General features: G+C 46.4%; 1 protein-coding gene across 1 annotated transcript in view; it reads right to left on the bottom strand.

Annotated features, from left to right (window-relative positions):
- Positions 1 to 23986, bottom strand: part of ARL8A (ADP ribosylation factor like GTPase 8A) — a 37984-nt gene extending 13998 nt beyond the window's left edge. Inside the window, exon 1 of the mRNA XM_054025549.1 lies at positions 23778 to 23986. Coding sequence (XP_053881524.1) covers positions 23778 to 23900 — 123 coding nt within the window. The 5' untranslated portion in view covers positions 23901 to 23986. The remainder of the gene's footprint in view (positions 1 to 23777) is intronic.
- Positions 23987 to 24710: the final 724 nt, after the last annotated feature.

Below are 24710 nucleotides of genomic sequence, written 5' to 3'. Positions count from 1 at the left end.
TCTTTAGGCCCCGCCCACTTGCAAGGTATTTACAGAGGCCACTCCCCTGTGACAAATGGATTTTCCATTTCTGTACAGGGGGTGTTATGGGTGAGAAATGGCATGCACCAGCAGAGCAGCATGGAAACCCAGGACTGGAATAGCAGAGTACTGCAGGTAGGGACTCAGGTCCATTATCCCCCCCCCTCGTCCCCCCAATTGTGCTCTGACTGGGCGCAGACAGCACTGACCCTTTGCTTTAAAGAACGCTGATGTTTTAGGCCAGATTAAAAAGTGGTCGCTGATTCTGGATGCCACGTTGAGGTGGTCAGCAGCCAAAATGCCAAGTGAAGTCAGTGGGAACTGCAGGTGCTGGACACCTCTCAAAATCAGTCCCAGCTTATCTTAAGTTGGACACCTCAAATTGAACAAACCGAAACTGGGGGAGGTTTAGAAATTTAGCTTCGCCCATTTTTGTATTGGGGGGTGGATTGGTCCTGTGTATCTATGCCAGAGACCTGTGGATTCTCCATTTCCATTTTATGAAAGTCCTTATGACACAGCCCCCATCTTTACAGCTGCATGTAGGACAGGATACGGACACCCCTTAGCCAGTGCTCCTTCGTTGGGCCCAAAGGTCTGAGCACTGTTAAGTCCCCTACTCTCTGCCCTCTGCTGGTCTAAGGAGAAAGAGACTGGAGAGGACGTCTGCCCACTGCTACACGGAAGGTACATTCTACACCTGCAAACCACTAGGCCAGTCAGTCCCTTGTCTGTTTTTCCCAGTTACTTACATGACTGACCCAGCAGGAGGGGAAGGCAGCTGACTGTCAAGGAAGCCACTGCCTACCCTGGCATTGCAGCAGAAACAAAGCAGAGGCTCCATCCCAATGCTGCTCCCTACTTTGTATCCCTTCTCATTTATTTTTTAATCAACCTCATTTTCCCACTTGTCTTTCCGGGCTCTCCATGGTCCCACAGTGCTCCAGTACCACAGATGAGTGAGGCAGAGATTCAGATGGACAGACAGACAGACTTATAGCGAACTGACCGTTCCCCCTCTATTCCCTCCCTACCACGTGCCTCAGCTATGGGGCCACTCTCACTGTTGCTGCCCCATTTGTCTCACGCTTTCCCCCTCTGGACATTCTCTCTTCTGATCACATTTTCTGAGCTCACCTTCCTCATTAGCTTTAGCTGAATTCTGAGGATGCTCTCTCTGGATGAGGGTACAGAAAAACAGTGCCCTGGAGAGACAGTTTCTTTTTTTCTAATTGATGGGGGCATATTTTAGTGCTGAATTGACAACCTGGAAGACTAGCGGCTGCTCTCCACGGAACAGGTACAGCACAAATAGCAGGAGCACAAGCATCCTCATGCTGGCTCCCACACTCATGTGCTTAACCCCGAGACGGAGCCATTGCTTTGTGGGTGAAGTATAGTTCAGTCTCCCATTCTGTCTTCAGCCTCTGCTGAGATGGTCAGTGAGAGGACCAGCGAATGCCACATCTGATAGATGCCCTGGGAACTTGCCTGAACACCCACTCTTTATACACAGGCCATCAGAAAACTACACCTTTCAGTCGTGAGACACCTGTGCGAGATTTAAACTGGTGGTCTAGGAAAGGGCCTCTGTAGCCCATTCCTACTCCAATGAACTCTCCAGCTTCCTTCATTAGGATTTCGTAATCCCATGCACTCTTCCCCAAGCACAGAAAGCCGCAGAAAATGAAGGAATTGGGGTACACCTCCAAAGCTTCCTGTCACTATTGTGCATCTCAAATAATTCAAGGTGGACTGCAACATCAAATGGGTGTTCACATCCTGTTTTGCCTCTTAAGGTTGTATAAAGATGGTCGACAAATACTGTTGTTTTTGTTCCTTATTTTCTGCATTAGAATCTAAGTCTTACTGGCCCAGTTTCCCTCAAGACTCTATGGGAAATTAAGGACACCACCACCGTTCAGGTAACAAACAAGGGGAACCTAAACAATTGACCAGGGAAAGGAGTTTGTCCAACTGATTAAAACCATTTTGTTTTCATTAGCACCTATTTAACTCGAACTAATGACAAGGGAGTCAGGAAGCAGGCTCTCTTGAAGAAAGATTTTACATCCTGCTACATTTTACTAGAAAGCAGCAAAACACACACACACTTTCCCTCCCTCCCTGAACAGGGCTAGGGGCTCGATTGCTTGAGGTCCTTGTTTTAGAAATAACATTGTACTGTTCAGCATTTGATTGCCGAATGTCACAAGCCCTTTGAAATTAATATGTCCAGCAGAAGAGCTCACCCACTGCTGTTATATATTTCCAGTGATTTAGCTTCTTAAAATTGCCACTATTCGAAAACTTTTCCTGGTTTTAATCTGAACTGGGGGAAGGGGGGTTATGGGCTTGTAGCCTCTAGCTACACCACAAAATCCTACTGTCAGTGAAGACAATTTATGTAACTCTGCAATCAGACAAATGTAGTGCTTTTAGCCATTGGCTTTTCTAGATATAGCATATTAGCAAATCTTGAGGGTTTTCAAACCTCCTCACAAGGATTTTGCAATAGATGCAGTTTCTTTTTTATTTCCTCTTTTATATTTTCAAAGAAATTCTGGTATTCATGAAAAGTGGGGAGTAATATCCCAGGCAAAAGCAACATTCCCACACCCTTTTACTACTCTAAAAAAGACCCAGGAATCTATCTCCTCTTGTAAGTATTCTCACACTTCTTATCAAACTGTCTGTACTGGGCTATCTTGATTATCACTTCAAAAGTTTTTTTTCTCTTACTTAATTGGTCTCTCAGAATTGGTAAGACAACTCCCACCTGTTTATGGTGGGTGGGTGGGTGGGTGGGTGGGTGGGTGTGTGTGTGTGTGTGTACTCAATATTTATTCCACTCTGTATGCATCTGAAGAAGTGGGCTGTAGTCCACGAAAGCTTATGCTCTAATAAATTTGTTAGTTTCTAAGGTGCCACAAGTACTCCTGTTCTTTTTGCGGATACAGACTAACACGGCTGCTACTCTGAAACCTTTTACTACTGCAGCTCTGTTATAAGAAGCAATGCACCATGCTATTCTAGTCCAGATATAGGGTTAGTGGTGTAAGTTTTGGGAACCACTAGATCAAGTGGTTCCAAGGATACAGCGCACCCAAAAATGGTCCACTATTTTTTATTCAGAGCTGGGGGGTAACCCTTGGGACAGAATCCACTTAAAGCTGCCATTGGTAACTTCCCCTGCTCTCTGTTAGTGTTCAATACACAAAAACAGCTTCAAAATCCAACACAGCAGGACCCCGTTTATCTCATCTCATGGGCACCAAGGCCAGATCGGATAATCAAAAAACCTGGATAAACTGGAGAATGGGCAAAGAGTTACCTATCCATTATTTTAAGATGTGGAGTGGCTTTTAAACTAGCCGACCCCTCCCGGAAAAGCATTAAAACATACCATCCTTCTTTATTTACAGCGTACACAAGCCATTACTTCTAGTAAAGAGTACTCGTTTTTAAAAATGCAGAAATGATCATTTTAAGTTGCAACCGCAGCCATCCTGTACTATTTGGGAGTTGCCTGAATTTATCATTTCTGCATTTTTAAAAACTGGCACCATACTCTTTACTAGTAGTAACGGTTCGTGTACGCTGTCAATAAAGACGTGGGCTGTGTTTTAATGCTTTGTACCGATCCTGTGTCCACGCTGGTGGTTCTGTTAATACAGAGAGCCGGATAATGGAAGCTCGGCTAAAGGGGGATCTAGTGTAATTAAAGAGTGACTGGAAGTTGATTCGGGTTCTACAGAGAGGAGTGCAGAGCTGAGCCAGGAACAGGGCCAGCCACAATGAGTCTGCTGAGCTCTGGCCCTGCATTCTATACGTTCTAGAGGAACCTGTCCCCTAGAAGTAGCAATTCCCCATGATGGACTGTTTTGCCATAGATTGTACGGATCCTCCCTCATGGAGACCTGCCTCCTAGACCCAGGAATTCCCTTTTTGCAGATTTGCAAATATGGCAAGAGAGTCCCTTAAAGAGAAGCCCTCTCATCCGAGGGCCCGCCTGGGGCCCAGCATGCAAAGATGTTCACTCTCATTTGGGGAAAGCAGTGACCCCCTAAAGCACAAAGATGAGAGGGGTGGCCCATCTGGGCATCCCCAGAAGCTGAGTGGAGGAGGAATGGCCACCAGGCACCCCTATTCCATAGAAGACTGCATAGGTGAGTCTTTGTGAGGAGTGACATGTGGGTCAGAGCTGGTGTGTGTAGGGGACAGACTCAGCAGTGCAGGGGAGGGGCATGAAAGGGCCCCTTTGCCCAACTTCCCCACCCTTAGGGGCTGGCTCTGCTTTTTTGAAACTCCCAAGCTCCCAGACAGCAGCGGTGTCTTTGGCAATCCCTCGCTCATCCCAGGGATCCTCCAAACACTATTTGCGGCGAACCAGTAGTGTTTCAGTTAGAGCTTTGCCGAAGTGTCACGTTTTCAAAACACAACCTTGAGAAGACCTTTGATGAATACATAAAATGTCTGTCAAAGACAAGTACGGTAAAACCTAAGAGTTACAAACACCTCAGGAATGGAGGTCAGTTCGTAACTCTGGTGCTCGTAACTCTGAGGTTCTACTGTACTCTCTGCACCCTTTGGGGGGTTGGGAGGTGCAGTGGATCTGGAGAGCTGGGCAGAGGAGTGAGACACTGGCTCTGTCGGAGTCCCCCTCCTCCTTCATCAGAAAGGAGCTCCTCCTTGAGCAGAAATAGAGGAAATTTCTGGGCCAGTGGCTGCCTCGCTCCCTGCTTTTGTATCCTCCCACCTCCCTGCAAGTCACTGGCACCCCACCCCACAGCTCTCCAGTGCCTTTTCTTTCTCACCCCTTCCCCCCACTCCACTCAAATGCCTTAGCAAAAGGTTGCTGCACCAAGCTTAAAACAAGCTCCCAATCACTTGTGCTGTCTACAGATGCCAGGGCACCATTAGCAAGAATGAACATTTGCTTTGGTGTCCTGGCTAAAAAGTCCAGCTGCAGTAATTACACAGAACCTTCTGCCAACCATAAATTACCTATGTCGTCTGAAGTGCAGATTATCTCCCTTTTTACATCCTGAACTGTTACTGAGTTTGTCAGACAGACACTGCGTCTCACCCCAGAGATGGCTGGATTTTAGGACAGGCTCAAGTATGGGGGGGTGGAAAGAAGAGGGGGTATGAACTGTATGCTCAGAGGGGACAACAGTTCTTTGTACATGGTGTGGATGCTCTGACCAATACTGGGAGGATGAATAACATGCCCTGTACTGAACACGGTCTTGCATGAACTGTGTGTAGAGGGGAAGTGTGAAATGATAGGCTCTCTGGCCCTTTTTATGAAAGTGGAGAGCGTCTGGCCTCCAGTCTCTACTTCGTGGGCTCGTCTGCACTAGGGATGTAAAATAGTAAATGGTTAACCGATAAGACTAATGCTTATCGGTTAACCCGCACTAACAGTTAACCCCAGCCGCGCCGGCCGGAGCAGCCCCAGCCGCACGGTATCAAGGTACAACTTCCACACATCACGTGTTTTGGCCGGGAATTTCCTTTTTTTTTTTTTTTTTTTTTTTTAAAAAGGAGAACTAATCCTTGTAAAGAGATTACTACTTCTTCCTAACCCTTTTAAGAATTGTTGCATTTTTAAAAACCACCACCTCTTACTGCCTTACACACTTGGTTACAAGCCAACACCCCTAACTTGTCTTTAAATATCAGGGACTCTCAAACATACCCTAATAACAAGCAGCAGCTAGAGTAACTACCTGCTTAGGGCATCTAATCCCGAGCATGCAAAAATGAACAGTCTGGGCTGGAGGGCATGTGAAAGGTCATCAGGTGCTCCTCTGCCACAGAACTTGGAAACTCTGCAAAGCAGCAACTCCGACTGCAGCCCTAATCCTGGACATCTAATACATTCATCACAAGTCCTGGCACTGGTGGCTGGCTCTGCTTCCACAGAATTTACCAACAACAGGCAGGGCAGACTCTTTGGGGATTCTATACAAGTTTACAAAGGAAAGATGGTCTTGTGGTTAAGGCACTGCATTTGGACTCTGGATATCTGGATTCAATCCCTGCATCTGACAACTCCTTACACAACCTGGGACAAGTCACTTTATTTCTCTGCCTTATTGGTAAAAGGGGGGGGATGATATTTTTTTCCTCTCCCACTCTCTGTCTGTCATGTCTATTTAGATTTTAAACTCCTCAGGGCAGGGACTGTCTCTGACTATGCCCAGCCTCATCTCTGTTGGGGTCTCAACATGCTACTTCCATAGCTAAGACTTTCTCTGCTTCTGCAGCCTACTGTTGTTATAAATAATGCAGTCTGCAGAAGGAGTAATGGCCTTGGCTAAGGCAGTTCTCTGATCCTGAGGAATTTATAAAATCCACATGCTGCCCAGACCCATTCCGTCTCTGTGCTCCTAAAGAATTTATAACCCCCACATAATCTTAGCAAGGAACCCTGCTGACCTCATACACACTACAGTGCTCCAAGTTCTCATAAAATAAAGATATAGTGAAAGGCTCCAAAGTTAATCCACCTAATTTACCATGAAAGCTACAATTTCTATTGCCTATGCCATTCTTGGCATCCTAAGATTGCAAGCAAGGAATCCAATCAGTGCCAGTTATGGGAATAGTTTCTGTGATCTAGGAACTGGACTAAGACCAAATGCATTTCAGAGAGGGGCCACTGCATGGTAACTTTTAATCATGGCTGACCTAGCCTAGACTTGCTCAACATAGAGGTGGTGAAAGAGTATGGATATCCCTTCATCAGCGCCCCCTCCCTGGTAAGGAGGAGGGATAGCTCAGGGGTTTGAGCATTGGCCTGCTAAACCCAGGGTTGTGAGTTCAATCCTTGAGGGGGCCACTTAGGGATCTGGGACAAAATCAATACTTGTTCCTGCTAGTGAAGGCAGGGGGATGGACCCTATGACCTTTCAGGTCCCTTCCAGCTCTATGAGGTATACCTCTAATCCAGTCCTCACCATAGATGTACTACTGACTCTGATCCCCTCCTGCCCTGCATCATGTATTACAAAGCAGCAGAGGAAAGTTTCTTCAGAAATCCTGCTCTTAACATTCTAGCACAAAGTGTACAGTGTTACCACACCCTCCCCTCTTATGAGGGGTGGTTTTGTCTAAGGCCTTGGCTACACTGGCGCTGTACAGTGCTGCAACTTGCTGCGCGCAGGGGTGTGAAAACACACACACACACACACACACACAGCCCAGTACAGCGTTGTAAAGTGCCAGTGTAATCAGAGCCTGCAGCGCTGCAAGCTACTCCCCTGGGAGAGGTGGAGTACATACAGCGCTGCGAGAGAGCGCTGGCAGCGCAACTACACTCGCGCTTCACAGCACTGCCGCGGCAGCGCTGGGAAGTCCCGAGTGTAGCCAAGGCCTTAGGGCTTGTCTACACTGGCACTTTACAACACTGCAACTTTCTCACTTGGAGTGTGAAAAAAACACCCCCCCGAGCGCTGTAAATGCCAGTGCAGACAGCGCTCGCTGTAAATGCCAGTGCAGACAGCGCTCGCTGTAAATGCCAGTGCAGACAGCGCGCGCTGTAAATGCCAGTGCAGACAGCGCGCGCTGTAAATGCCAGTGCAGACAGCGCGCGCTGTAAATGCCAGTGCAGACAGCGCTCGCTGTAAATGCCAGTGCAGACAGCGCGCGCTGTAAATGCCAGTGCAGACAGCGCGCGCTGTAAATGCCAGTGCAGACAGCGCGCGCTGTAAATGCCAGTGCAGACAGCGCGCGCTGTAAATGCCAGTGCAGACAGCGCGCGCTGTAAATGCCAGTGCAGACAGCGCGCGCTGTAAATGCCAGTGCAGACAGCGCGCGCTGTAAATGCCAGTGCAGACAGCGCTCGCTGTAAATGCCAGTGCAGACAGCGCGCGCTGTAAATGCCAGTGCAGACAGCGCGCGCTGTAAATGCCAGTGCAGACAGCGCTCGCTGTAAATGCCAGTGCAGACAGCGCTCGCTGTAAATGCCAGTGCAGACAGCGCTCGCTGTAAATGCCAGTGCAGACAGCGCTCGCTGTAAATGCCAGTGCAGACAGCGCTCGCTGTAAATGCCAGTGCAGACAGCGCTCGCTGTAAATGCCAGTGCAGACAGCGCTCGCTGTAAATGCCAGTGCAGACAGCGCTCGCTGTAAATGCCAGTGCAGACAGCGCTCCCAGTGCTAGTAGCTATTCCCCTCGCAGAGGTGGTTTTTTTACTATGCCGCGACTACACAAGCCACGGCAGCATATTAAAGTTACTACTGAAGACGTGCCCTTAGTGTGCAAGCTTGTGGGAGCAGGGACAATATTGTTGGTGTGTCAAGCACTATACATGTGGACAGGACTAGGTCAATGTTCTTGTTTTTTTAGAATTACGGATCAAGTAGTGTAGAACTGTCCAAGATTTCAGAAATTGTCAGTAGGAACCTGGTTAAGATCCTGTTTTGTAGGACAGCAATAAAATGGGCACTATTTTGGATATCCTTCAACCTTGAAGGGCAATCTGTAAACACTGCCTATGTTAAGATGGCACTACCTTTTCCCCACAGATCTGCTCCCCATGAGTACTCCGCATTAGCTCTGGGTTGGATTAATGGAAACCGTTAGGCATTTTCCTCATTTAGGAAGATATAACTGAACTGCGTTCATTTGACCCTATTTCCTCTGCATTTATGTCCATATAATTCACTTGTCATTGTTGTGGGGTAAATGAGGTCAAGCCAGTCTTGCTAGATGTGCCGCTACCCAAGTCATGCTCAGTTGAAGCAGATTTCTACAAATGGAGGGTTTAGCATCCCTGATGAAAGGAGAGCTCCTTTGTACAAGTGGGAAAGAATGATTCCTAGGACAGTATTGCTCTAGTGTGCATGTTTACATGTTACTCAATGAAGTATTAAGGGGGAGGGGGAAGAGAAGGGAAGAACCCATATAAGATTAGAACAATTCCAGTCTTAAAGGGAGCTGCATGGCTGGTTGGGTGAGGGGGGAGAAATCAGCAACTAACAATAGCCTCTAAAAAACGGCCTTGTGTCAAGGAGGTTGGAGGGCTTTAGATTTCCATAAACACCCTAGGGCTATTACAGCACAGAGCCAAGCCAACAGAGCCAGGAGAGACCTTTCTGGGTAGAACCTGAGGGAAGCTCAAGCGGGGGCAGGGAGGGAGAAAACTACCCCAAATATGGGACATCTCTCTACTCTTTAGAAATGAGCGCAGATAAGCCTATTTGGGGAAGTGCAGACTTTCATTTTGCTTTCACTGGGGATGTGTGCAGGAGGATATGTCCCCTTTATACTCACCCAGGCTGGTGGGGGAACATAGTCCAAAATCCGGGAAGAATCTAAATATTTTTACCCAATCTCTCTCCCCTGCCACCCCTACTGAGTCTTTACTCTTTGCCCATTCATACACCCTGTCTACACTTAAAAAAAAATTACATCTGCACAACCACACTGATGTAGTTACACTAATGTCAATATCCTTAATGCAGACAGGCCCTAAGACAAAAAGTGACCCATCATCATGAGGTTTACAGGCAGACAGCACCAGTGCCTCTTCTGGTGCTCACCACTTTGTCAGGCTGCTGCATGAAATTAAGAAGATTCTTGTCTGTTCATCTACTCCTATTCAAAACCCTGTGCTCAGCAGTGAAAGTGTCAAAAATAATGCCAGTTTCGTACTATTGGTTGGGAACTCCCCAATCGGGGCAGAGGCAGGGCACTGGAGAGAAGGATGGCAAAACAGAGCCATGGGAAGGACAGAAAGGGATAGAGACCTTTTCCCTCCCACCTCACAAACATTCAGGCAGCAGCGTGAGGCTATTGGATGGCGTTTCAAATTTATCAGACACTGACTAACCCGAGGATGATATGAAAGATGAAGTGAAGTCCTGAAGCAGCATCCAGTGGTAGGTTTCCAGCAGCTGGGAGACTGGACTGGAATTCTCAATGACATTGCCCAGGGATCTCATTGGCAGAGATACCCCTTCCCTTCATATCAATCTCTGTCTAGGACACAGGTTCTCAGAACAATTTTTTTTGGTGTCCTCAGAGTGTGGGCACCAACCCTCGCTGGCAGCCACTCTGAAATTTTTTCCAAACACGAGCCCCACTGCCCGGGCTGAAGCCCAGAGCCCGAGCCCAGGGGCTGAAGCCCGAAGTCCGCTGAGCGCACACACCGGCCCCATGTGTCTGCAGAGGTGCTGCCCAGAGCCCCCAGGAAGATATGCGGTGCAGGCTGCTGATCCCCTGCTGGCAATGCCAGCAAACACAAAGGCAGCCAGGAGCAACAGCTGGGTGCTTTTGCCCCCCAAACTCCATCGCCACCCAGGAGGCTGTCCTGGCTGCAGAAAAATCCCCCAGCGGCCGCATTTGAGAAACGCTGGCGTCTGAAAACAAAGGGCTTGTCTGCAATGCTGTAAATTGCCAGTGTAACTTTCTCGCTCAAGGGTGTGAAAAAACCCCTCCCTGAGTACAGCAAGTTTCAGCGCTGTAAAGCACCAGTGTAGACAGTGCACCTGCGCTGGGAGCTATGCCCCTCGTGGAGATGGGTTTTTTTAAGAGCGCTGGGAGAGCTCTCCCCTAGTGCTGCGCCGCGACCACACAAGGCATGTTAAAGAGCTACCGCGGCAGCGCTTTAGCATTGCCAGTGTAAACTAACCCTTACTGAGCGTCTTAACTACATTGTTACTTTGCAGGCACTTGCGCTTATATTAAGTTTTACATTTTTTTTCTTTTTTAAAGAATGGGAGGAGTTTGGGGAAGGTAAGTGAGCAGTCAGGGCTGAGTTTGTGTAGCCGATAAGTATACCTATTTGAGACTGTACCCAAGGCATCCAGGCAATGTCAAGCCCAGCCCCTAGCTGGTGCAAAAGCTGGGAATCAAGACCTTGGGAAGGTAGGAGTGATGGTTACTGAGTCTCTAAGCTCTTAAGGTCTAAGCTCTATTAGCCTGCAAACAACTAACATACTTTTGGCACTATTGTATATAAAAATAGTCTCCCTTCTTTAAGACTATTTCTTTCAAATGAGACCACATATATGAAAGGAGGAAAGCCCCTCCAGCTGACACCCACTAGGCAAACAGTCAAAGATCAAAATCACTCCAATTTAAAAACAAAAAACACTCCACCAGTAGAATTCTACAAAAACAATTATTGTAACATCCACTTGAACAATAGCGTTACTGCAGCATTGGCACCATTACTACAGTACCCTCCTCAAAAGGGCTGAATGTGAGGAGCAAATGGAAGTCAGGCGTTTTCTTAAATGCTTTGTCTTTAAACTTTTTTCAAAGCATTCTTCAGTATAAACTTTGTATGTAAGGGTGGACAGTGAATATCAGTTTTAACCTTCAATGCTGCAGGCCTGTAAGAAACAAGAACTCACACATGGCTATTGCAGCAAGGATACAACTGCCCACCATCACAGATGGTCTCATGTAACTTAATTATTTTAGTTGTGAAAGCCACAGTTAACGCTGCCACAAAACTCTTACACATACATATGTGTACATGCCTCACTCACTCTTAACATTTCAGCTTCAGCCCAAAGGTGAAGTTTGGGGATGATCCATTCAGCTGATGAGTTATCCAAGTAGGGAAATATGGATTCGGTGTGGGGGGGAAAGTAAAGCGAAGATTTTTTTAAAAATAGAACAATTTTAGTCTTCCAAGCCCATATCTCAGCACTTGAGAGACCTGATTTTCAGAACTGCTGAGCACCCAGCCATTCCCAGAAGATTTCCACCAATAGCAGTTGGTCCAGTAAAAGATATCACCTCACCAACCGTGTCATTCCTAGAAGAGCAAGTTGTGAGAGCACCCTGGTATAACAGATAGACAACCATGTTTGCTCCCTCCTTGTTACAGACACCACTAACCAGCTGTGAATTTACCACCATTTGCCTCCCCCTTAGGGAGGCTCCGCTTAGACAGCTGAGCCCCACTTCTAGGGAGCTGCCTGAGCCTCTCTCCCACTGAGGTGACAGATGCAGTGGTCAAATGATTCACCTGAGGCTGCAGCGAATTACTGACTCAGACAGCATCATCCTGGCTTCTGTTTCTGTGCTCACATGGTGCCTTTGAAGGTCACCACCTGTGTGAAGCTTCATCAGTTGTGGTTTGACTTGCAACAGATGCTAAACACCTGCAGCTTCTAGAGACTTCCAGTGGAGCTCTGAGTGCTCAGCACTTTGGAAAAATCAGGACTTCTGCAGACAGCTGGTTTCATAGCTATTTCTGAAGAGAACAAAAGCATCTATGCAACACACTTGGTATGTGGCGGGTTAAATCTGAAGCAGGATTGAAAGCATGCTACCAACATTCTCTGGTCTAGGGAACTACACTATAGAAGATCACACCAGAGCCACTGCCCTTAGTGATCCCACATGACAAGTCCTGGTCAGCTTCACCTTGCTGATCCTGCTGAGGAGGGACGAGAACAATGTGTAGGTGAAACAAAAGCAGGCTGGGGTGCTCCAATACTACAAGACATATCTGGAGTAAAAGAAAGAGGTTGGAGTCCCCTTTCCCCTGCTCTGGCTGAAAACTGGCCCCTTTGTTGCTCTTCACATTTCTCCAGTGAATGAAACTGACTCCGTTACGTGGTCCTCCTGTGCTCAGGAAGCAATATGGAAAGAGGTGGCGTTTAAGGAAGGGAAGGATCACAGGGTGGAGAAAAGAGACCAAGTGAGGAAAAAAGAAGTGAATTACTTTGGCCCCAATGGTATCTGAATTTTATTCAGTTACAGATTTAATGGAGCAAGTTGTCTTCCAAAGAAAAACAAAGCCTCCTCAAGGGTTAGAATCACCATTTGAAAAGGGTTAGGATGGAAGACCATAACATAAAATCAGTCAGACTGGATCCGACCAATGTCCATCTAGCCCAGTAACCTGTCTTCCGACAGCGGCCAAAAATGAAATCACTAACACTCCCAACAAGAAACGATTTTATTAATCCCTCACCACAAGTTACAGCAGCTTTCCAGGGAGCTTCCATTTTTTGGCCAGCCAGCCTTTTCAAGAGTAACAAGAGCCTTTCAATGTGGTATTTCAGCCAGGTACACACAGACACACCCTGCCACACATCTCGTACAGTGGTCAAACATGGCTCTACTAAAACAAGGTTTTATAACTGGGTTCCAATATGCCTGAGTATAGCACACTTCTCCCTGTACTGGGTGAACAGATTAAAAAAAAAACAACATGCTAGTAAAAACCTAAGATTTACTACAAGACAGTTTACACAGCACTTTTTCTAAAAGGAACTGCTTGGGCTCTATCTGTTTAAAGTGGGTTCAGAGAGACTCGGTGGATGAGGTAATATCTTTTATTGGACCAACTTCTGCTGGCAAGACATGCTTTTGAGCGTCTCTCACCAGCAGAATTTGATCCAATAAAAGATATTCTGTCACCCACCTTGTCTCTCATATACCCTGGGACCAACGCAGCTACAGCACCACTGCATACATAAAACGGTTTCAGAGTTACAAGCTCTGATAGCAGCACTATACAGCTAAAGTCATGGCCTGAGCAGGGTCTCCCTGGGTCTTGGTTTGAGGGGAAGCATGGAAGATGCATATCATCTGCAAGTATTGACTCCAGTTTAGTCACTACCTCAGGAGCAGCAACACACCATGGGTTGTAACTTGTCATAAAAGTTCCTAGTCCCAAGGGAAATATAGTCTAGGCTGACTGAAGTGAAGGTTTCCGCGGGGTGGGGGGTGGGAAGTTATTGCCTTACAATATGAAAGAGTAACTGACAGAGATTAGCTGCTTCCTGAGAGGAACGTTTTCAACACTGGAGCCAATCATTTCTCCCCTAGACTCCATACCAAGTATTTTCTAGATCCTGCCTTTGCATGAATACCTATTTTAGCCCACTGAATCATGTGACTATGCCTCAGCCAATAACAGAGTTTGTACAGTAACAGTGGCTAGGAAGTGAGGGAAATTAGGAGAGAGGAACATGTTCTGGATACAAGTTGAAAGAGAAAGCCAGCAGATTTAAACCCTACATTTAGTTTCAACATGTAGGTGTCATTTTACAATAAATGTAGTTCTGCTTCGAGTTAATTTGTATTCCTCCCCCCTCTCCCTGTGCTCCACAGAATGAGAAAAATGAGGATGCAAGAGTGAGAGATTGGGCTGATGGGAGGATGTTGGGTCTTGAGAGAATCTGACACAAAGTTGGAGAAGCACTGGGTTACTTTACAGGCAAACGGTGTTCGTTTTCTCAACTGTCTCCCACTTCTTTATATGCCCGTCACAGGGCTTGTCTCCATGCTGAAGAGTTCCATTGTTTGTCTTCAAATTTCAAATGACTTCAAATTTCATTCATTTTCAAGTCTCCCTAATTCAAGGCTTTTCAACCTGGGTGGTTGTGGACGAAAGGCAGGAAACCAGTCTAGTCTAGCAGAGGACAGAGGAGGAGACAATGCAAGGAAAAGGAAAGAAGGAAAAAAATTGAGGGAACATCAGGAAAAGCTCCTATCCAGCCCTGCCACCAGTACAAATTCATTGTTGGGGCTATGAGTAAATTGCAGGTTGCTCCTGGACAAGTTACTTGCTTACCTTCCTCCCTGCTCTTTTGCAACTTTCAGCTTGCCCATAGGAGCACCTGGAGCCTGGCTGCAGAAAGCAGCCAATGGCGCACCGTCCTCACCCACCTGCCTTAGCAGCACATGCTCCCTGATGGAGCAAAAACACATCAGAGCCAGAAGACATTAAAGATCAGATACAGAAGAAAGGAGAGGGGCAGCAAGTGTGTAACTGAAGCATGGAACAAGGGACACTAGAAGAGAGACAAGGAGGCACAAATGCACTGCATGAAAGATTCCAGCAGGTAGCGATAGAGACCCATGGCCCAAATCCAGCTTGTCACATCCTTATGGCCCTCTTCTGAATCCTTAATTCAAAATGTGGCACTAATTTCACTGGCCAAGATTACAGCTATTGATGTTTGCACTTTTCTGGGATTTCATAAACAAGTTGGAACTTAGTATCACCTTTCCTTAATTAAACAATTAAAATCTCTGTTATTTGTTACTAGTGGGAGAGACTGGGGACTGCCCTCTCAGGGTGTCTCCAGAACAGGATAAAAGTTTTTTTTTCCCCTCAGCTAACGTATAAAAAACCCTTTTATCCTACTTGATAGATAACTTTGGATATCAGTGCAGGGAGCTTCCCCCTTCACCCGTGAAAAACACAACATCAACAGCCTAGTTCAAGCAAAATGCATTATCTGGGTTCAATTCAAGATCTTGTCTAGACTACTCACACTTGCCTATTCCTGGCATTATCCCTGTGCAGTGCTGTGCCAAGGCATACAAATGAGAAACTGAAAGCTTCAGCTGTAGGTGCATTGCACATTATTAACCCACCTGAGAACGTGGAGGGTGCATCACTTGGCAATTAGAGAAGGGAGAGGTGGACTCGGGAATTCTGGCTTCTATCAGAACTCTGCTACTGACTCACGTAGTGATTGGGTCATTTTAATTCCATGCTTAACATTCCTTTTTGCATAACGAGAATAATATTTATGGGCATTGCAGGGAGCTGGGGAAACTTATTAGCGGACGTCAAATTGGGTGGGCTCACTGCAGCGAGGCAAGACGGTGAATTCAAGCTTTCGTTTAAAAAAAGATCACTAGCCACCTGATTGCAAAGATAAGGCTTCAAAATAGGAGCTGATGCAGTTGTCTGATGTCTGCTGATGACCTGAAACAGCAGCTCCCAGGTGCAAACTTCCCTTATTCAAATCAAGAAACTGGGGTGTTAATCCTGATGCCTAGTGATGTTTAATATCATTGTTACCTATTCACTCCTTATTAAAGCACACAAGAAAGAGGGACACAATTTGTGCAGCAGCTCATTTTGTTGTCTGGAACGGCCTGGGGTGCAGTTTGAGGGATTTTTTTTGCAATCTTAAAATCTCAAACATTTAAGGTATTTTGAAGTCTCTGGATACAGCTGAGCAACATTGTTCAAGTGTGGGATCAGGGAAGTTCAGATCTAGGCCTCAACCCACCAGTAATTTATGAAAAGAAAAGGTTACACATGATGGGCGACTTACCACAGTCTAAGGCAGGGGTTCTCAAACTTTTGTACTGGTGACCCCTTTCACACAGCAAGCCTCTGAGTGCGACCCCCCCCCCTTATAAATTAAATACACTTTTTTATATTTAACATTATTTTAAATGCTGGAGGCGAAGCGGGGTTTGGGGTGGAGGCTGACAGCTCACGACCCCCTGAGGGGTCACGACCCCCAGTTTGAGAACACCTGGTCTGAGGTGGCTCTACACACGGTTTCCAGCCACAAGAGAAGGTAACGAACAGCCATTCAAGTGATCCACACATGAGTCCATTTGAATGAAAAGAGACTATTCAAATGTGAGGAAGTTCTCTGGCCTGTGTTATGTAGGTGGTCAGACTAGACTGGTCCCTGTCTTGCCTTGGAATCTATAACTGAGCCCAGTGGTAAAAATATCAAGCTCAAGATGCTGAAATCCCATCATTCCATGTTGCATCAATGCTTCTGTGTTCAGCTTCCAGCAGTTTTACTAATCTTCCTCAGAATGGGACACAAAGGATCCTAACTCCACTGGGAAGAAACCATTTGGCAAAATGGAGGTGACAGAACAGAACTAAACAGTCACTTTTTTAAAAAACAAAACAAGGACAGTGTTTGCGTTAGAGATCTCCCTTGGAGGACACATTAATGCAAACTGGAAAATTTCTCAGTCCTTAACTGAAAGGAGGGTTGAAGAATTAACAAAAAACCCAACCCTTTTTCTTCCAAGTGTGTCTTATGCATTTGAGTTAAGTGCCTTAAAGTCTGAAGACAAGTTAAATCCCCTCTCAATCAAATTTTACTTGTGTATCTATTGCCAAATCTGCTAGTTTTCCAATTGTCCACAGTATCTCCAAGGAAAACAGGGCAGACAAGACTTGAATTTCTCATGAAAGCCAATCAGAATTTGTTTTGCAAAACCTTTCGGACCTTCTTTACACATACTTCTTTGAACCTCAATTCCTCCCAGGCAGACAAGGAAAGACAGTTGGTGTGGTAAAGAACAAGCTATATTTGAAGGTGGACTGCACCCTTTCCACTCCAGACAGGCTAGAACAGGCCTTCTTAACATAGCAGGAGCAGCCAGCAAACCTTTCACCTGCTGGACACAGAAGACAGCTGGGGAGTTAGTGCCTGCTTCCGTCTCCACCTGCTGGAAGGGAAGACCGCTCCAGTCATCTGAGCTACCACAGAAGACCAACTATGCCTTGAAATCAAACAAGATGCAACTGTTCACTAATGGCTTGCACTGGTGCAGCTGTGCCCCGGACTAAAATCCTAGGGTAGGCATGGCCTTACAGGGCTTTGGAGCGGAGCTCGGAGCAGCAGAGCTGCTGGTTTTTGCCTGGAGCCGGAGCACAGCTCCAAAGCCCTGCTTAGGAAAGCCTAAGGAATGCCTCGTCTATCCCCTGCAGTTGCCAATTGGGAAAATTCTTCAAGGCCTATTCTCCCAAGCAGCTCCATACTCAAGAGCCATTTTGTCATAATCCCTTCTTTACATAGAATTATAACCTTCCAATATTACAGAATCACAGTACTGACAGTGTAATTAAAAGTTGTGACTAGTTTTCCCACTGTACATCTGATTTAGGTCCTTACTCCACCAGAGAGCTTTACATTTCAAATTTCACTTGTGTGGTCTGGATCAGAAGAGATTTTTGGTGATATCTAAGGTGAATCAGACAAGCTGTTTCTGAAGTACAGAGCTTAGAATCATTTTCAAAAACTGAATTACAGCTACTTTCCCACAGCTTTTGTCACACCATCTCAAACACAGCATGTCCCAGAAATTTCAAATGTGGTTTATTTAGGACTCTAAAAAGGTCAGGTGCTTATTTTTTAAGAGATACTTGCAATGGAATTTGGAATGTCCGAACAACCATTTCAGCCACTTTATTGATTTTGTTAAATGTATGGTGGACTTTAAAAATTCGGCTGGTACACACCTGTAGTGGATAAGCCCGTGTTCAGACAGCTGAACTACTCCACACTAAGGATGTTATAAGCTCCACTGGCATACATGACAGTTTGTAAAGCTGTTCACCAGCAGAGTGTGTAACGGCCTTAAACCAGAGTGTGGAGTATTTGATTTGAATGCTACTACAATAGAACCTCAATGTTATGAACACCTCGGGAATGGAGGTTGTTCTTTCAAAAGTTTACAACTGAACACTGACTTAATACAGCTTTGGAACTTTACCTTGCAGAAAAAAAATGTGCTTTTAACCATCTTAATGAAAGAAACACAGAAAAAGTTTCCTTACCTTGTCAAATCTTTATTTTTTAAACTCCCCCCCACACACCTTTTTTTTAGTAATTTATGTTTAACACAGTATTGTACTGTATTTGCTTTTTTTGTGTATCTCTCTGCTGCTGCCTGATTGCACACTTCCGGTACCAAATGAGGTGTGTGGTTGACCAGTGTGCTCGTAACTCTGAGGTTCTACTGGATAACACTTTTGCTACATCGAATGATTGCAAAATATAGATAATTATAAAACAGAATAGTCTATAAGTTCCCATATGTTTACTTTATTATACATTATAACAAGCTGCAACATGTGAAGAAAAAAACCAGACAGAAGTCAGGGGGTGGGGGACTGGCCATGATAACAGAAAATCAGCACCTTGTGCATACTTGATAATCTCAGCTCATCACTCATGATATACCTGAAACATCCTGATAGGATCTCAATAGAGCTCTTCAAGATGGAGGCTAGGAACACAAGGGTCATATAGGGAAACAGAGTTAAGGTTATCAAGTATCAGAGGGGTAGCCGTGTTAGTCTGGATCTGTAAAAAGCGACAAAGAGTCCTGTGGCACCTTATAGACTAACAGACGTATTGGAGCATAAGCTTTCATGGTGAATACTCACTTAGTATGTAAACCTGTCTTTGAATTTCTACTTTAATTCACAAATTTAACAGCATCAAAGATTCTGATCTGAAAAGAACATTGTTTTCCCTCCCAAAAACTCTGTGCCTTTGCCATCACACTGCCATCCCTTCTTTCAGCAATTCTACTCTAACAGCCATTGTTGCTGAGCAAGTTGTTCACCTGTTGGGAGACAAAACCAATCAAAAGATTGTGCTGGCCTCAGGTCTCTACTGCCTACAGGAGGGGTTCTTTCGTTGACCTTGCACTGTCTACACTGGGGGCAAAGTCGGCATAGTTATGTCTTTCAGGACTGTGGATTTTTCGCACCCCCGGAGAGATGTAGCTACTCTGATATAAGTTCCCAGTGCAGACCGCTTCATTGAGGTACTTTCCATCTGGCCTTAGAGGTGAAACTTCATCTTTTTAAACAACTTTTTAACATATGTTTAGACTTCACTTATAAATGCTTTTGTTTTAGAATGTGTGTAAGATATCGTTTCCTTCTTTACTTATTTGGCAAGACACAACCATGGTCAGGAGCATGGGTTTCCCCTGACATAACTAAGGCCATCACAAACCCCCAAAACAGAGCTGGAAGGACCTGGGGACAATAAGAGCGGTAAAGTCATCTTACAGCTCTTGCTCCCTGCTTTGCCATGGTCTAATGCTGTAACTAGCTATTGGAATATAAAGTCAGCCTAAAAGGTTTTTTCAGGGGTTCTGCTCGTTCAAAATTCATGTCTTGTCCAGCCTGTTTTTCCTGGAAGCCGATGAACAACTGGTTGGATAACATCAGATACCAAAAAAGAGAAACCTGACTAACTACTGAGAGGTGAAGAAGTTATTATATTTGGACTGTTTAAAATTGTTTTGTTTACACCTATTTAAAAAGGAACATTTCAACTTAATTACACAGGTCTGAAATTCTTATTTACTTGCTATTGTTAAAAGTAACTTCTAAGAATCCCATAACAGAGCACAGAAATGGTGCTGTCAAATAGGGAGCCTATGTCATCAGTTTTCCTGATTGTGTGGGTAAATATTTTATATTTAAACATGACACTTTAAGACCACAAACCTTAGCAGGGGAACTCAAGGCCAAGTGTAGCCTCAAATTATTTTTAATTCATGTTTTTTCAAAAACAAGCCCGAGTAGATTTCAAGTTGACAATGTCCCTTTAACTCTAATGCCCGAATAATAATTTATAGAATGGGTAATTTTGTTAAAGATCCAATACCCCATTCCCTGCAGTTAAGAATTGAGAGCGCTCCCAAACCAGAGGTGACCGCCACCGAAACAGAGAGGACTAGACTTGACATTCTTAATATTTCTAAAATTAAACAGAAACATTTACATTTTAAAGCTTTCTTTATTCATCACAACCCCAACTCCTCTCTCTTCAGTTCACCTTTAGCATCAGACAAATAACTGGAGTCATTTTCAGAAGAAGTATTTGGTGCTTACAGTGTAAGGTAGCTCTGACGTGGACACCGCCACAGTATTGGGCAGGAACTGGTCTGAGTCACAGTATTCTGTTTCTGCATTGCCAGTGTCAAGGGAGACGCCCCTCCTCTGTATGATGGCTGCTAAGGGCAAGGGGGCTTGGAAATGACTATAACATGCAAATAAAATGTTTCTGTGACTGCTAGAGAAGGTTTCTGAACTATGTACTGGACAGAACAAGCATGTTTTTGGGGTATTGCTGGTGCAGTTACGGTCTTTTGGGAATAAACAATGTCTATATTGAACGCTTTACAGATTAAAGTTAACTGCCTCAGAAAAAAATACATGTGGCACAGGCCATAAAGGAAGTAGTAAGCAGACACTCCAGAGATATTGCTGCATTTGCAAGAGATTCAAGTCTATTGGCCTCCTCTCAGCCTTGGACAATGGAGTTCTCAGACATTGTGGCAGCAATAAACTAAGCCTCATCAAGGAGGAAAGCCACTGCTTTGCTGCTGCCTTTCTAATTCTGACCCCTGACAACTGATCCATGGACTAGTGTTGACTCTGAAAGAAGCCACCAGCTCCCCAAACACAGCACCGAATCCACTCACCTTCCAGAAAAGATGGAGGAAGAATAAGGGAAATCAAACTGCCCTCTCCAAAATAAAGCACTGGGGGAATCAAACATAGCAAGGGCAAAGCCTAGAGGAAGATGGGGATGCCTTCTTACTAAAACACCATTCACAAGTGTGTGCTTTTGAGAACAATTCCATATGAGCAGCATTCCCACCGCTGCCCTTTTCTTCAGCCAAGACTTCCAAAACTTGCTGGTTTATCTTTGCTCCCAGACGAGTTTTGCTGTTGTACCAGTTTGTGTGGAGCTGCATAGTGCAGCCCGGCAGATCAACTGGTACCGTTTGGGTGATATTACTCAGAGGAACTAGCAGTGCATCCCTGTGGCCAGGTCTGCAGCTGCCCTGCACAACCTGCCTCAGACAAGACAGTCAGAGTTACAGTATTTAAGAACCTAGTCTCATTAATATTACATTACAAGCAAATAGAATTTATACTTTCACTCAAGCTAGTTGTTTACTAAGCCTAACGTAGCTCAGGGGCATGAGACCCTAACAGAAAGGGTCACCATATGCTGCAATGCCCAGGAGGGAAGATGCCAGATGGCCACCTTGGAGACCAAAAGCTTTTGTTTATCCAGAAAGCTCTTCTTCCCTACCCCAGTGATTCATCCCGGGCATAGAAAGGACCGTTTCTACACGAAAAGGGGACTCAAGCCCTCTGGCCAATCAGTCTTTGGCTATGTTGGCTGCCAACAAGAGTGCCAATTTTAAGGGTGTCTGCTAGGAAGTGAACAAGACCACCAATTAACGCCAGATAGCGGCAACTTTAAATTGCTACCACTGACCTGGGAAGAGGACCAAACCAATAACAAGGAGTGAAAGCTTCCACTCCCCATTCACAATTCGTTATACCACCTAGACTTTGGCATTTCCACTCATTTCAGCTAATGTTACATCATGAACTACAAGGTAGTACAACTACATTACTATAAGGTATTTCCCTCCAACCTCAATTAATATCACAAGGCCCCGGACGGCATGATACACAGTCAGCGAAAATAGGGAGTGGGTTGTGAACCCTGATGGCAGACTATCTAGAGAGAGCAGGTGTTTGGTTACTGAGATCAAAAGGGTGCACTGATCGAGACCCACAGAAGGTACCATGCGTCAGGCCCACAGCTCTATCCAGCACACACTGCTAAATCAGTTGCCAATGACAGAGCAGCTCTTCCAAAGAGAAGCCTACAGAAGCTTCCATCTTGCCGTATTGCCAGCTGGTGTTGCTATGGCTTCAGCATACAGAAACAAACAGAATTAAATTATTTAGACAGAATATTTGATGGGCTTACACCTCCCACAAAAAATACTGCAACACTGCATTTAGAGACATCATGAATGTTACTCCTACCCTTAGCCACCAACAAAAGGCTATGAAGGACCCCCTAATTACCTTGCTCAGGATTGCATTACAAACCTGCAGTTCCTCTACGTGGCACTCCATCAAACCATACTTATTTCAACTGGCTAAAAAAACTCTTTGAAGTAGTGCATGACTAGTGTTATTTATAAACTTACCTGCAACAGGAAATATTCTATAGAGTGAATCCCCTTTGACAATGAAATAAAACAGGCAGCCACAACAAAGCAAGCTACCAGCCAAGAAAACCCAGATTCTGGTTCTGCCCCTAGCTATCCCCATCTCCAGCCAGGTGGGAGGAAAGGATTTTGATAGAGGATGGGTTCAGACTTCTGAAAGATATGGGGAGGGAAACAGGCTGGCCCAGCCACTTCAGTCGATTTTACCTTCCTCTGCTGACAAAACTACTTAGCATTCTGAGGAGGTACCTTGTGATTCTGGCCTGTGCCATGCTGCAATCCTCTTTCCAGGAAGGAAGATGGGACAGGCTCCAGTTTAAACAAAAAAATCAAACCCTACAGATTATTTCATATTAAATCAATAGCATAACCCACTATAGTCTATAGGTTTTATCCTGATAGTTTAAATATGCACATACTATGTATATCCATATTCCCTATCCATTTAGTTACCCACGTGCTGTGAAAGGCTTTATTCTCCTTCCTAAAATGCACGCTCTGAAGCCATTACTGCAGACTACACAGAAAACAACCACCCAGGCCTGAATATATCAGATCTTTCCATCTGGGAAATTCCCCTGTTACGAGGATTTTGCTGTTTTCCTCGGACTCTGTATTGCAAAGTTAGCCACAAAAAACACTATTTACAAAAAACACTACCCACCGCAAAACTATACCCACGCTGAAGAGCCAGCAAGGCTTTCTGGCTGCCATCCCCTGCTAAGGGCGGTATTGATCAGAGAGGATAGAGATGAAATTATCATCCATCATACGGGATGAGACAGTCTTCCTCCCCACCCCACCGCCCAGGGCTGTATCTCTGGGTAGGCTGTCACCCCCACCCGCCAAAAAGCCTCCAAAGCAACACCCAGCCGGGTGACACACCACGATGCCCCCACACAGCCCAGGGGCACCAGCCCAGCAGAGGTGTTTTTTCCCCAGCGCACACACTTTGCACAAATGCTAAAACCCTGCCGCCCCCCGGCAACCCCACTCCCCGCAGGGGGACAGGCAGCCCCCCTGCGCCCCTCAGACACACAACCCCCCCCGGCAGCCCCTCCCATCTCCCCAGCAACCCCCCCGCCCAGGCAGGCAGCCCCCCCCCGACACACAAATCCCCCCGCCCCGGCAGCGGCGGCCTGTGGGCCGGAGCCAGCAGGGCGGTTGCCCCGCGCGGCGGGGCCGGGCCGGGCCGGGCCGCTCACCGCGATCACGTTGACGAAGGTGGTCTTGCCCGAGTACTGCAGCCCCACCAGGGTGAGCTCCATCTCCTCCTTCCAGAACAGCGCCCGGAACCAGTCCAGCAGCTTGGTGAACAGCGCCAGCATGCTGCCGCCCGCCGTCCGGTCCGGCTCGGCTCGGCTCGGCTCGGCTCTCTCTGGGTGGGGCCGCTCCGCGCGCCTCCGGCCCGGCCCGGCCCAGGGAGGAGACTCGGGGCCCCGCCGCCACTGCCCCCTGCCGGCCGGGAGGCCCCGCTGCGCGCAGGCGGCCGGGCCACGTCCCCCAGCCCAGCCCCGCCCCCTCCGTGGGCCGGGCCTCCCCCAACGCCGGGGCCTAAGCCCTCCCCGGGCCGGGCCTGCCTCCGGGGCCTAACTCTCCCCCACAGCCCGGACCGTGCCCCGGACCGGGCCTCCCGCCAGAGTCATGCCTACCCCCTCCCCATATAGATTCAGGGGTCTACCCAGCCCATCCCAGGGCCTACCCCTTCCCACACACAGTGACCCAAGGTCTAACCCCTTCCCCACACAGCTTAGGCCTACCCCGCTTCAGGTAACCAAGCTTGGCTTACTGAAGATGTCACTATATTGCCTTTAGTTAAGGTGCCCAGTGTCCTCCAGGGCTTGGGCTCGGATGCATTACAGCCTAATTAAATGAGAATCTCTGCACAGGTAACCGAAGAGGTGAGTTGGCTGTTGAATATCAGCTGTCTGACCCGCCCCACCTAAGACACAACCTCTGAGGAAATAAAAGGAGAAAGCATTTAAATGGGCTGGGGCCTCTGAGTTAGTAACTTCAGCCCTCCTCAGTCTCAGCATGGATCAATTTCTGCAGAGGGATCAGACCTGTCTGAGGCTGATTTTAGTTTAGTTTTATTAGCTACCCAGTCAGGCAGCAGTAAGAGGTGATCCATTTCCACA

The sequence above is a fragment of the Malaclemys terrapin genome, chromosome 4, assembly GCF_027887155.1.
Source record: "Malaclemys terrapin pileata isolate rMalTer1 chromosome 4, rMalTer1.hap1, whole genome shotgun sequence".
In the NCBI taxonomy this organism is placed as follows: Eukaryota; Metazoa; Chordata; order Testudines; family Emydidae; genus Malaclemys; species Malaclemys terrapin.
The sequence above is the reverse complement of the archived record's forward strand: the minus strand, read 5'-3'. Positions and strand labels throughout refer to the sequence as shown.